This window comes from Trematomus bernacchii, unplaced genomic scaffold (assembly GCF_902827165.1).
Source record: "Trematomus bernacchii unplaced genomic scaffold, fTreBer1.1, whole genome shotgun sequence".
Taxonomy (NCBI): domain Eukaryota; kingdom Metazoa; phylum Chordata; class Actinopteri; order Perciformes; family Nototheniidae; genus Trematomus; species Trematomus bernacchii.
The window spans coordinates 1,923,877-1,938,134 of record NW_022988050.1 but is presented as its reverse complement, the minus strand read 5'-3'; the positions used below and the strand labels follow the sequence as shown (position 1 = coordinate 1,938,134).

The window sequence follows — 14,258 nt, the reverse complement described above, 5'->3', positions numbered from 1 at the left end:
TTTCACCCACTGTCTTGAACCAGAGTACAATGTGTTGGAGTTCTAGCCAATAGAAACCTGAGTGTTACATACTTATATCACAACAGTGTGTCGCAGAGGTAAACAAATGAGTCAAATGGAGGCGTTTTCATCAATTACATGCACAAAAAAACTATATAACGCACTATAGGAAAGGGAAAACCCCAAAAAGCACAATAGGGCCACTTTTAACTGCCTTTTTTGTATTTTGCAATGTAGACCATTCATGTCTTTCCAAAGAATACAGTACTTGCCTTTGAAAGCCTTCCACAGATTCTTCTGAAGTCGCCTGTGCATGTCAGTCATCAAAAAGTGTTTTTGGGACACAAGTCTGAATAAAAACGATTAATATTCATGCTTGTTGTTGCAGCTTCAAGCAATAATCATCAAACAGTAAAGGATAACTAATGCGTGCCTGCTGTACGCTTTCCCAGAGAGCGCAGAAGTTTCCCCTGCCTCCGCCTAAGCTCTGTCTTAGTGTTTGCTCTAACGCCTCCAAGTCCTTTGTCTGTTATCAGCAAGACATGAAGTGAGGCGCCAACCACCATAATGACAAAATAATGACAGTGGCGAGATAACAGGAGTCTATCCGGGTTGGCCTGTGCTTCCTCATTCAGCCCCTCCGCCCTTCTCCATCCCAAAATCCTCATCCTGTGCCTCTCTGCATCTCCCCTCTGTCTCCTCCGTCCTTTTTTCTTTTCAGCATCTTATCTTCTTCTGTTTTTTTTTTTATCCTCTCCTTCTCCCCGCTCGGATTCAGCGCCACTGTTCAGACAAGGTTATCGCCACGCACCGGCAATCGTCACGTACTTCCTCTGTTCCCGTTTGGGGATCACTGCTGTGCGTTTTTCTCTAGCTACACTCACTCAAACCCAATCAGCCCCTCCAGGTCCCATGGGGAAAATGGTCTGACAATACAAGGCTTTCTGCAGGTTCTTATGCAGACGCAAACTCACGGGCCCTTTCCCCCCTGGGAGCACGCTCTACCTGCCGAGCCGTCTTACTCCCACTAATGAACAATGCTTCAAATCGGATTACCTTTTTTTATCATCTCATTGTACCGACATGGCAGTGATTAAGAGTCGGCGTGAGAGGGCAAACGAGCACGTGCAAAAACATGCGCACACAAATCAATACCAGCCTAATATCTACCAGGGGCCTTATCACTAGAGTCACCTTGTTCATTAGCAAAGATTAGTGCTATGGATCTTTTCCAGATTATCCTCTTGGCCCCGCCGTCGTTGTAAACCTTGACTGCAATTTAGACAAAATTAGGCCCCGATGTTGTCTATTGATCTCCAGTTTAACAGCGGTGCTTTTGTGTGAGAAATACCTCTGTGTGTAGAATATTGATTTCAGAGTTGTCTGGAGTTCATGTTTAAAAAAAAAACTGCCATGATTAAGGCATCATCTGATGAATTTGCACAATATATTTTCTTGCTTTGTTCTAGGGTCGTACTCTAATGTCTAGACTTATAAGCCTGGATATTTACCTTGATATGAAGACCAGGATACAAAAGGCCTTTGTAACATGATTCATGTACTTATTTAACTCCACTGACCTCCTGTTCTCCGCTTTGTTTTCCTCTCAGGAGCAGCCAGCCGCGGCTAACATCTCCAACATCTGCACTGGACTGGAGATCCTCTGCTTCCTGCTCACAGTGCTGCAGTCCCCGGCCATCCTGGCTCACTTTAAACCCCTCCAGAGAGGCATCGCTGCGTGCATGACCTGCGGAAACACCAAAGTCCTGCGGGCTGTCCACTCCCTCCTGTCCCGCCTCATGAGCATCTTCCCCACAGAGCCTAGTGAGTGCAAAATGCTTTAATTTGAACCGTTTCAATCCAGCTTTATTTATAAACTCAGGAAAGCACTGCATGTCATCATCTGTGTAAACTTGCATCACTCTAACCTGTTAAGCCCCAAAGACCCCGTCGGCGGGTCTTTTTTTTTCTCCACAAATTAAAACAATTATTTTTTATTTTTTTATTTTTTATAATTTTTTTTTCTTTTATTTTTTTTTTTTTGGATGGAATGAATACCTATGGTGATAATTCAATGTAATACACAATTTGTATAGTCTGGTACCTGAAAAAGGTCAAATGGCACTGATGGAACCAGATGTACCCAAATGTGCCGAAAGCTTATTCCACCTGGAACCTTTTTTGCTAAACCTCTCTAAAAAGGTCAAATTTAACTTGTTTTGCCTCAATCTTGATACAGGGTACTTATTATATGTTATAGTTTGGATTCCTAAAGCTTTTAGTCTACTAACCCATCATCCAAGGGTGGTTTTCACTATAAGTAATGTTTTTTCTTTAGGCGGAGGTAAGAATTTAGCTTTTTTTGCTATGTTCCATCTGAATTTACTCTGACTGAGAAAAATCTATATTGATTCTGACACTTCTACATCCAACTCACAGATGTAACCTTGCTTTGATAAAAGAAATTATTCATATAACCCTTTTAGAAGTTAAGTTGTAGTCATTTGTTTTGGGCATGTCATTTTCGAGCCTGAAACCTGAAAAACAGGCTCGGGGCTTAACAGGCTAACTAGACGCGCTGACGGGGCAACGGGGCTTATCTCCATGTAAACACCAACTAAATGAACATGTTTTACCGTGATGTAATTGTAATGCAGGTATCACAATGATGCTGAAATAACATCATACTGATACCGGTTAGTAAAGTCAATGCTTTGGAAAGTGTGCTTACAAGACGGCTGGCAAAACCCTTTAAAATGTGTGTTATCTGAATGGAAACCGGATCGACCAGCTAGGCTACGCTACAGAGGAGCTGCTCTCATCGACAGTCACAGTAACGTCATACAGACATGTAGAAAGTAGCGTCTATCCACGTCTTTGCACTGAATTGACATGTTATCGCGCCGCGCAACACATTTGCTTAGTGTGAACGCATCTTAACAAAGTCTGTGTTTATGAAAGATGTGTGGAAATATGTGGACCATTGATTGATTGATTTACGTTCTGATTTTCACACACTGCTCTCTCCTTCTAGGCACGTCAACAGTGGCATCTAAGTATGAGGAGTTGGAGTGTCTGTACGCTGCTGTGGGCAAGGTCATCTATGAGGGGCTTACCAACTATGAGAAAGCCACAAGCAACACGAACCCCACACAGCTCTTCGGTAAGACCTTTACCTCTCTACGCTTTTTCCTTCTTCTCATTTATCCCTCGTGCTCTGTTACCTTCCCTTTGTTGCTCATAAACTCTGCGTTAAAAAATTATAATAATTTTCACACTCCCACTCTATCCCTACAATACCAAGCCACCTTAGCAATTAAGCCGCTGAGTGGGTCGTTAAAATGCGAGCCGATGAGCCCTGCTGCTCGGGCTAACATCTGGTCTTTTTAAACCCAGGCCACAGTCCAGCGGTTCGGGGAAGGTTGTCCCGGGTAGGGTTGCTGCTTCTGGCTACCCTCCCTGTTCAAACATTACTGTTGTCTTCCCAGATGTCAGAGTATATATATATATATATATATATAGATATTACAGCTTATTCCAAGGAGACAGTTATGAGATATCTCTTTTCTTTTTATTTGAAATATGCTGTAGCTTCCCAAATAAAGGGCCCTCAAGGTGATGAATGGTTATTGGAGAGGACCGTGAAGGTAATGCCATTTTTATAGGGTTTCCCAAAATGGCAGTCAATAAAACGCATTTGGTATCCTGCTGTCACAGAGAGGTAGAGCTGATGTGATGGGCGGGGGGGGGGAGGGATATTTTAAAGGGGCCCTATAAAGGTTTTTTTGTGAATGGTCTGCAAAGGCTAAAATCCCAAAGAAGCTTCCATTGCACTCCTTTGTTTACTTCTGTAACAAGTCACATCTTTATGAAACAATCAAGCTTTTATTGGCTAGCCGTTCCAACACATACGTGATATGCTTAGGGGCGGGACATCTCTAAGCGATCGACCAATCGGAACAGAGCTAACCAATCGGAGCAGTCTGGGCTCAGCACAGACAGTATGAGAAAAATAAAGAGCTTTTTAAACATTAAAGCATGGAATCATGTCCGAGTAGAGGGTGTCCGAGGGGTCTTAAAAAGTATTAAAAGTTGATAAATCAATTTAGTGAAAATGAAGGCTATTAAAAAGTATTAAAGGGCATTTTCCAAGGTATTACATTTTGTAGCTTGTTTTCAATAAGTATATAAATTGTCCAAAGAGGTTGTATTCTACAGTCTGCCTGAATGTAATCATTGCGTAGGTGTGTAGTGTGATTCTGTGTAGTTTATTTATGGCATCCCGTTGGATTTGACGTCATCTGAACAGGACATCGCACGCTCACTGCTTCATAGCGCGCGAAGGTCCGTTTACGCCGGTTGTTAAACAACATCGTTATGGGGAAATGCAAGTTTGCGTCCAAATGGTTGGAAGATAAGGAGGAAGGACAATCAATACTGTATATAGGAAATGTGAGGTAAAGTGTGTCGCCAATGTAACCGGTTAAAACTTGAAGTGGCGATGAGGTCTTAAAATGTATGGAAAGGGTCTTAAAAAAGGTCTTAAAAGGTGTTACATTTGACTTCAGGATTCCTGCATATACCCTGCAGTAGAGACACAAAATACAATGATGAAACCTGAAATGAGCAGAATAAGGCCCCTTTAACGTAAGTATCCCTTCTAGGTAGCAGGCTCTGTAACAAACTTCAAATTCCAACCTTAGTTGTCATGCTGTGTGAATGAACAGCTGACTCCAGGTGTGTGTCTGTTACTTTCCCCCCGGAGCTTCTCTTGTCATATGTTGTCTTTCTCCATTTTCCCCCTTCTTCATCCTCCTCTCTCCCCTTTCATTCGTCTTCCAGGAACACTAATGATCCTGAAGTCGGCCTGCAGTTACAACGCCAGCTACATCGACCGGCTCATCTCGGTGTTCATGCGCTCGCTGCAGAAGATGGTGCGGGAACACCTGAGCCCCCAGGCGGCCACCCCGGGGGTCACTGAGACCAGCACAGGTACAAAACACATCCTGACAACTCACCTTACTTCTTCAGTTCACAGCACCATGAGTCACCATCAGTGCACCACACACCAATTACCATATCAGCTGAGTGTATTCTGCAGTTACAGCTGACATTATCATGAAAGCTAGTGTGTGTACTTTCCCTAAACCTGATCCAAGGGGTTTTCTGTGTGTGAGGTCAGTTGTGAACAGCACACTCTTATGTTGACCTTCCTCAGAGTCAGTTAGAGCTCAGATATCCCAGGTTCCTCAGCAGTATCAGGCTCCATTCAAAGACCGTATCAAAAGTTTTTGAATCACTGATCCCAGCTCTGTTCTCAGTAGCTGTTGTGGTCAGAGGAGATCCTCTCTACAGATACAGTCTGGTTTCACAGGGAACGCTCCTCCGCTCTGGTTCCCACCCTGTATTGTCTCTAAAGCAAACAGATGGTGACCTTGTGCCGTTTTGCTACAAGTTTAAAAAGAGTAGACACTGTTTGAAGCATGGCACTGAGCCTTGTGTGTCACACAGCAAAGGCAGAGAGCTTCACAAATGTCGTTTTTTTATTACAAGAGTTCATCACGGTTCATTGTCTTCACTAGATTTATAGAAGTCAGTCTGTAAATGCGTAACTCCTGTTGCTTCTCAGATGGAGGTAATGGCTGTAAGATGCTATCGGGGTTTTAAATTGGCCCCTAATGACTAAATGAGAACACAGACATTTACCCTCCACCAGGCGCAGTTAAAAGACCAGAGGCTATCTGACCAGAGAGGCTGTTCCCTGTTAGGATTGTGCCTGTATTGCTTATCTAATTAATTTACCTAAAGTTACCTGCTCTGTTCCCATAGTGACCAGTGAGCTGGTGATGCTGAGTCTCGACCTGGTGAAGACTCGCCTGTCAGTCATGAGCATGGAGATGAGGAAGAACTTCATCCAGGTCATCCTCACCTCGCTGATTGAGAAGTCACCTGACCCCAAAATCCTCCGAGCCGTCGTCAAGATCGTGGAGGAGTGGGTGAAGAACAACTCTCCCATGGCGGCCAATCAGGTAAGAGGAGACTGTAAAAAAAACTTCAAATTATATTGTGTTTTCAAACAAGCATAAAGTTGAGATTCAGCAGATCGTCGCATTATGTCTTTGATACTAGCAGGTGGGAATCAGAGAAGCGAATCAGCAATTTTCCAACGTGTGAAACCTTTGGACAAGCAAAGCACATTTTCTCAACCCAGCGAGGGTCCCATTAGCATAATACCCTCAGAGGTGTCTTTATTTTCTTTAGAGCTTTCAAAGGACAGTAAATGGCCGAGCTGGACCCAGAGATGCATTTACATTTACAAATAGATTATCTGTCTTTTGATCCTCCTCCCCTCTGTCACCTTTCCTCTGTGTCTCTTTTCTAATCGACATCTCTCTTCTAGATGCCCAACCTCCGAGAGAAGTCCATCTTGCTGGTGAAGATGATGACCTACATAGAGAAGCGTTTCCCCGATGAACTTGAGTTAAACGGCCAGTTCCTGGACCTCGTTAATTACGTCTACAGGTAATTACCGCCATTCATCACATGGCCAAATGGCCGTGCCGCCGACGCCTTGCCGCCCTTGCATCCATCTTCACGGGAGGGATGAAGGTCGGGGGGGGGGGGGGGCGTGAGGCGGGTAAAGACGCGGGAGGTTGGAGCGATGGAAAATGGGGAGGGGGGGGGGGTCAGTTGGAGTCATTGGTGTTTCATCACTCATCAGTACTCTTTTTATCTGGAGGAGGTAAGGTTTAATGACAGTTACTTTATTTTAAAATTAAAGAATTTATACAACCGTAAGAAGTAATTATATATAGTTATTGCATACAAATTATTTGGGAAACATTTTTAAATAAATATAAAAATAAGAACAAAATATAATATGTAAAAGAAATATAATACAATTAAATTATAGGAGCATTAAATAATTAGAACAAATTAAATCAAAGTAAGAATGTGCACTAAAATAACAAATAAACATCAGAAGTTTAAGTAAATATAACAACAATACATACAAATATGTATATTAAAATATTTGCAGTGGTTCGGATAAGATATTCGTCCTAAATTAGGGTTTTTCTTTTATTTACTATAATAAATTGTTATTTTTAACTAAGATATTATTGCTGAATTGCACAGTTAAAGAGGGTTTTAGCTGCTGATGGTGATCAAAGCAGAGATGTATTAAGTTAATAAGAAAAAGATGGAGATGTGGCATCGTGCAGAAAGGGTCAGACAGACAGCAGGTGGAGATGGAGACGGATAGATAACGTGCCAGGCTTTTCCCCAGCGCTACAGTAGCGTGAGGACCAACTCCTGACAGGACACCCAGCGGGGGGGGGGGGGGGGGGGGGGGTTAGAGGGGAGACACTGCCCTACTGCCCGCTATTCATCAAACCTGGCATCGCTTTGTCTTTCCGTCTCACACACGCACACACACACACACACACACACACACACACACACACACACACACACACACACACACACACACACTTAATCAGCCAAATGCATCCCTCTATCCCTCCACTACATCGGCTCTTCATGTCAGAAGATTTAGAAGGAGCCGTAAAGCCATGATGGACAGCGAGTAATGATGGAAATGAAAAAGCAGCTGTGCCGGAACAATGTGTGATTAAAAGAAATTACAAATAGGGACCACATGCAGCGCTGCCTTTGTTGTTGCTTTTATCCCACCTTCACTGTCTCCTCCTGTTACGTTAATCACATCCAAGAAATTATGTTATTTAAGTGTTTAATGTATGACGGTTTGGGCTATACTAACAGTACATTATCCACATGAGAAAGTCTAAATATCACCGAATATTCAGTGTTAACTGCGGTCCTCACACACTTCAGTGATGGTGCACGACACAGCTGTTAAAACATGCTGGCACCTTGTTGCCATGGAATCATTTTCTTGTGCATGTGATATGTTTAGATTCATACACGCCTGCAATATTAGTAAATTAGCGCTTAATCACAAACAAGATTGCATTCTGCTAATATGTCGTTTGTGTAATTAGTTTACATTTATACAGCAAAGCAAGAAACATATCTGTAAATATAACTAGTAGTAATTGTAAAGAAACAAAAACATACATTTTGAGGAATATATTGATTTGCAAATGTTAACAAAAGGACAAAAACATAAAGTCAAGTGCCACTGGGAGTGAGGATTGTCAGTCCAGTTGCTGCAGCTTAAAAAACAAGTTACGTAACCAAATGAAGCTCGGAGAAAGGGGAGAGTTTGAAGAGAGGATTTGTAATAATCAACTTTTCAAAGGAAGAATAATTGACCTGAATAAAAGACATCTGCAGCAGAGATGACGGCTTCAAACTGGCCAAAGGGTCAGCACACATCTATAGAAATACTCAACAATAACTGAATATTATAGGCTTAAAAACTGTGGCCTTTTTGCAGAGTTTAGGTGCTCCCAATTTGTATTATATTTCTGTGGTCGTTTTAGCTTTTGCATCACTGCCTGCTCAGTGACTGCTGTAAAAAATTGATGAAGTGTTTTATCATCAAAAGAAGTCAGTGTTCAGCTGTCATCATCATCATCATACCAGTTACATTGTGTACGAGTCAGCATGTGAGCTCTGTCCGATAAATGTTTTGCCCGTTATCCAGGGATGAGAGCCTTTCAGGAAGTGACATCACGTCCAAGTTGGAGCCCGCCTTCCTCTCGGGGCTCCGCTGCACTCAGCCGCTGATCAGAGCCAAGTTCTTTGAGGTGTTCGACTCCTCCATGAAGCGGCGCGTCTACGAGCGGCTGCTCTACATCTGCTGCTCTCAGAACTGGGAGGCCATGGGCAGCCACTTCTGGATCAAGCAGTGCATAGAGGTAACTAGGGCTGCACGACGATGGACTAGTGCAATATTTCCTTAAAGGGGGCCCTGATATGCTTTTGGTGGTTTTCCCTTTCCTGTAGTGTGACATGTTGACATGATTTAATGTTTAAAAAGGTACAGGAAAGGGAAAATGAGCATCATATGGCCCCTTTTTAAAGGCTAAATATGTGAAAACATCATGCTATATTTTTATTTTGGTACTCCAGAGAAGTCCTGGCTACAAATCCGATCCTACAGACCTCATTAAAAGTCCTTGTTTGGTACAGATAATCATCTTTAATATGTGTTTTAATGAGAATAGTGATGTAAAAATGATCAATCCCTTGAATATTGTGAATCATATCGCAACTTTAATACAAGTAAAATAGTTATTACTAAGGACATAATTCTCCATCATCTTATGTTTCTTTATCTGTGATGTTTTACCTTCACACTCACACAGTGTCAGTCGGACAGTGTCAGTGTGTTCCTATGTACAATTATTTTTTGATATTGTAACTACCGTGTGTGTGTGTTCGTTCTTATCAGCTGCTGCTGGCGGTGTGTGAGCGAAACACCATCATCGGCACCAGCTGCCAGGGCTCCATGCTGCCGTCAATTACCAACGTCATCAACCTCGCTGACAGCCACGACCGCGCCGCCTTCGCCATGGCAACGCATGTCAAGCAGGAGCCACGTGAGAGAGAGAACAGTGAGACCAAGGAGGAGGTGAGACACGCACACACACACACAAAAAAGACACGTTTACAAACATGAATGACAATTTTATTGCTTGGTGTGTTACCAAATGTTGATGTGAAGTATTGCTTCTTTGCTGCCGAAGTTTTCTGACAATACACACTTCCTTCTCTTCTCTTGTCTGGCAGGATGTGGAGATAGACATAGAGTTGGCACCAGGTGATCAAACAGCCATCCCAAAGAGTAAGGAGCAGGCGGAGAAAGACGCAGGAAACCAGCTTCACATGCTGACTAACCGCCATGACAAGTTCCTCGACTCACTACGGGAGGTCAAGGTACGTTTGTCTCTCTAAAGCCAGCTTCTGATCTGTTCTACAGTGAACTGAGGGGCTGATGAAGCTGATTTGATCTTGATAAAACTGCAAGGATTGATTTATCTAACCGTTGTGGAGTTTCCAGAATTACCCGAATTACCCAGGGGCTACTATAAAACATATTGAACATCATATTCATAAAAAAACAGTTTCAATGTATGCTGTGCAGAAGTTTTTCATGATCCAGAAACCTGCTGCTTTTATTCTTGCTATAAAATAAAACTCGATTTAACCTGGAAGTTTATTCGAATACAATTAACCACCCAGTACGAAAGTAAATCAGCAGACACGGATCCAGAGCCTTGCTGAGTCAGCAGCTGTCTGTGTTTCAACAGTACCATCACTACATGCTTTTATCACATGGCAATACTTATGTTGATGTATAATTGTTATGCTGTGACGTGTGTATGTTGTCTTTGCTTTTCGACAGCCCTTTGAGGCATTTCTTGTGATTTGGGGCTATAATACATTTTGATTTGATGTATTTCTTTCAGACGGGGGCTCTGCTGAACGCTCTGGTGCAGCTCTGCCACATCTCCACCCCGCTGGCTGAGAAGACCTGGGTTCAGCTCTTCCCTCGCCTCTGGAAGATCCTCTCCGACAGGCAGCAGCATGTGAGTACAACTTACTGGTCTTTATCTAGTAATTACCCAGAGTATACAAGCAAGTAGGGCTGGTAACTTCAGCTGGATACAAATCAAAGTGTATTTATATAGCCCAATATCACAAAACATGTTTGTCTCAGTGGGCTTTACAGATTACCAAACACGAATGAAAGTATTACAAGAGTATAATTTAAAAGACAAGATAACAAGAAGTTTGTTCGAAAGAAAGTGAGCTTGTTAGCGGAACGCTCTGACTCCTAATCTACTTTTAAGGACTCTAGGAACCACTAAAAGTATATCAAAAGTATATTAATATAATGTACCAATTAGTTTGAAGCTTCATCCATGACCATTGACATTCAAATGCCAAACTAACATTTGAATTTGAATATTTAAACCCTGTATTTCTGCTCAGTAGCAGATTTAGATTAGGCTACACTAATATTATTAGTATCATACTATTAGGAGAATTAGATCGCAGTTTTGTAAAGACCAAAAGTCAACATTTTTAATGATTAAGTCATTTCCAAAATGCTTGAAAAACTCTTCTTTACCACTTTCTATCTACTATGTTTTCTGCCTTAATCCATGTTTTTGGGGGGTTTTGCCTTTTCAAATGTTCACTGCGGATCGTAGTGACATATTATATTAAAGAAGAAAAAGACGTCCTCCTTTAATCCGAAGAATCTCTCTGTTCAAATTGAGGATTTTGTTCTAGTATTAAAAAGATTAGGTCGTGAAAAAACAACGGACTTCATCATAAAAACCTCAATAGAAGCTTTTGATGTAAAAATGGACATCCTGAGCAGCCGTAACAGGAAACATTACTACAGCATGGTTCTGTTTTACGGCCCTGACACACCAGACTGACACCAAAGAACACTTCCCGACGAAACACGACTGTTGTGTCGCCTCACGTCTCTTGGCCACGTTTCGCCCCTGAACACACCACCAAAGACTTCAGCCGACGGCCAAGTAGCACGTAGGAACTGCGCATGTGTGAGTGGCAATAACTCTCCTTACCAGCAAGCGGCGGTAGTGTGTATTTGTCATTCAAAAGAGGCAACCGGAAGACAGACTGCGTGATACACAGAGAGAAGAAGAACAGATTGCGCGATATAAACAAACAACAAATAGCGTGTGCGTTCCATTTTCACTCTACAGCGAGAAGCTCATGGGGCTTTCCCGAACCTGTGTCGAGAGCTGGAGTTAAATGAAATCTCAGATTTGCCTTCTTAAAGGTGGGGTAGGTAATTTTGGAGAAACCGGCTCGAGATCTCTAGAATTTGAAAATACACAACCGGAGAAAATCTGCCACTTCCTTACAGAGCCCCTCCTCCAACACACACGAACGCGCACATGACCAATGAGGGCACGAGATAAGTTTGTGCACAGATGGAAGGCTGACAGGCAGGTAGGCCATCCAGTTATTTTAGCTGGGCCGGCTAAAATGATTGGTCGTACTTTTTACAGTACCACGGCTTCCACTGATGACATTTCTTTTATGGATTTTTTGTCAAAGCACTTAAGATATTCATTGCTATCGGGATGTTAAGAGCATTCCATGGAATATAACAAAAAGTGTATCTCGAGCCGGTTTCTCAAACGTACCTACCCCACCTTTAATAGTTTGTTTGGGTCCCTCACTTCCGTTTCGCTTCTCATGCACTGATTCGCTAAGCTGAACAGCCCATCAGAGTGCGGCGGAAGGTGTCGGCACGCCCGAAAAGACACGACGGTGCGGGACACAACAATCTGAGTAGGGCGACAGGACGCTCATCGGCGGCCAGACATCTATCGATGGCCAAAATCGGGTTGGTGTGTCCGGGGCCTTTACGTGAATTCATTGATAACTCATGCCCTTTACTACCGTCGCCAACTGCATTTTGTTGTACTGTGGAATGACAATAAGGTTGAGTCTTGAATAAGAAAAAGAAGTGCATGCTTGACGAACATTTGCATCATAAAAAGATGCCCATCTAGCCTTGTGGTACATTTTCACTGTTAGGTATTTTATATTTTTTCATGCACAGCTTGTTTTTCTGTACGGCTCATACAGCATAAAGACAGGTGCACACTTATATCCTCTCCAAGTATTTGTATCTTGCACATTGCTTATTTTTTTCTCATTGTGTACAAACTCATCAAGTCCCGATTTCCCTTTCAGCATCTCATCAGGCAGAAAGTAAATCTGACCTTGGCCATCCCAGTCCTGTCTCAAAACAAGCAATTCCACTTAATGAGAACAGATTCATTTATGCTAAATACGGCGACGAGAAAGGACAGAGAGGAAAGCTGTAATGAGTTTAATGAACCAGATGCGTATAGAGTATTTTTGAGACTCGTTGGAAGGCCATGATTTGAAGTGATTGAGCTCTTAAACATGCCGTCAATAGACAGACGTCTTCAAAAAGATGATATTTTCCTCCTGTGACAGACATGGAGTCACAAATATGTCACATGTGTTTATCCTGATGCCTGCGTTTCATGCCACTAATACACTTTATGAATTAATGGTGAAAATAGAGTGATTACTGGTGCTCAGGCGCTATATCTCTGGGGGGGATTATGACATGGTGATGATAGAGAAGCATATTCTTCTGAGGAAGGAATTTGATGACTTATTGGCCTTCTCCACCACCAGGCTAATTAAAGTGACCATCAAGGCGTTAATTACACTGAGCCGTGGACGGGCAGTGGAAATTATATTCATTACCAGTTCATCATTTATTTCTGAGTGTGTGTCAGTCATAATTATCAGAGCACCAACTCGGCGGCCATATTTTAAAAGTCTGTATGTCCAAATGTGGCCGTCTGAGAGGCTTTGATTGCGTAGAGCAGGGGTCGGCAACCTTTTTGATATGAAGTGCCATTTAAAAAAAATAAATAATTGGGATCGGTGTGCCGAGGATCATGAACTGTCAACGGGGGGGGGGGCGCTCGTGAACTGTTGAGATAATTAATGAAAGAGGGAGAGAAGCAGGAATAGTCACATATTTTTTTTTTTATACCAAATACCAGTAACAGTTATATTCTTGGCACATTTCTGTATGTCGCATCATTTTGGAAGTGTTTTTTGTTTGTCACTTCCCAGCCATGTCACCTTTTCCCCCTCACCTCTCTTCTTCCAGTTTCTTACCATATCTCTGTTACTGGAAAAGCGCATCACATTGCATCCCATACATGCAACAAAATGCCTTTATCAATATGCCGTATCAGTGCAATGCCACTTAAGTGAAACTGTGTATTTGATGCTCTCTCTCTCTCTCTCTCTCTCTCTCTCTCTCTCTCTCTCTCTCTCTCTCTCTCTCCCCTCCAGGCTCTGTCTGGAGAGATGAGCCCCTTCCTGTGCAGCGGCAGCCACCAGGCGCAGAGGGACTGTCAGCCCAGCGCCCTCAACTGCTTCGTGGAGGCCATGTCTCAGTGCGTACCCCCCATCCCCATCCGCCCCTGTGTGCTGAAGTACCTGGGGAAGACTCACAACCTGTGGCTGCGCTCCACCCTGATGCTGGAGCAGCAGGCCTTCGAGAAGGGCCTCAGCCTGCACAGCAAACCCAAGCAGAGCACCGAGTTCTACGAGCAGGAGAGCATCACACCCCCGCAACAGGTAATGTGTTTGGATATTGATTTTTTTTAGAAAGCCTCATTGCAAATAATTGCTTATATAAAGTTGTATTTTCTTGTCATGTTTAAAATGGCCTCATTAATAAAAACTGCCCTGATTCAATCTACAGTTTCATCCCTTCT

At 42.8% G+C, this 14,258-nt stretch overlaps 1 protein-coding gene across 2 annotated transcripts in view; it reads left to right on the top strand.

Moving 5' to 3' along the window:
- Positions 1 to 14,258, top strand: part of trrap (transformation/transcription domain-associated protein) — a 109,273-nt gene that overhangs the window by 47,978 nt on the left and 47,037 nt on the right. For both annotated transcript variants that reach the window (XM_034119319.1, XM_034119320.1), the window contains exons 45-54: positions 1,611 to 1,824; positions 3,035 to 3,163; positions 4,843 to 4,992; positions 5,830 to 6,029; positions 6,401 to 6,522; positions 8,633 to 8,846; positions 9,383 to 9,562; positions 9,721 to 9,867; positions 10,401 to 10,520; positions 13,831 to 14,118. In XM_034119319.1, the coding sequence (XP_033975210.1) occupies positions 1,611 to 1,824; positions 3,035 to 3,163; positions 4,843 to 4,992; positions 5,830 to 6,029; positions 6,401 to 6,522; positions 8,633 to 8,846; positions 9,383 to 9,562; positions 9,721 to 9,867; positions 10,401 to 10,520; positions 13,831 to 14,118 (1,764 nt within the window). The remainder of the gene's footprint in view (positions 1 to 1,610; positions 1,825 to 3,034; positions 3,164 to 4,842; positions 4,993 to 5,829; positions 6,030 to 6,400; positions 6,523 to 8,632; positions 8,847 to 9,382; positions 9,563 to 9,720; positions 9,868 to 10,400; positions 10,521 to 13,830; positions 14,119 to 14,258) is intronic.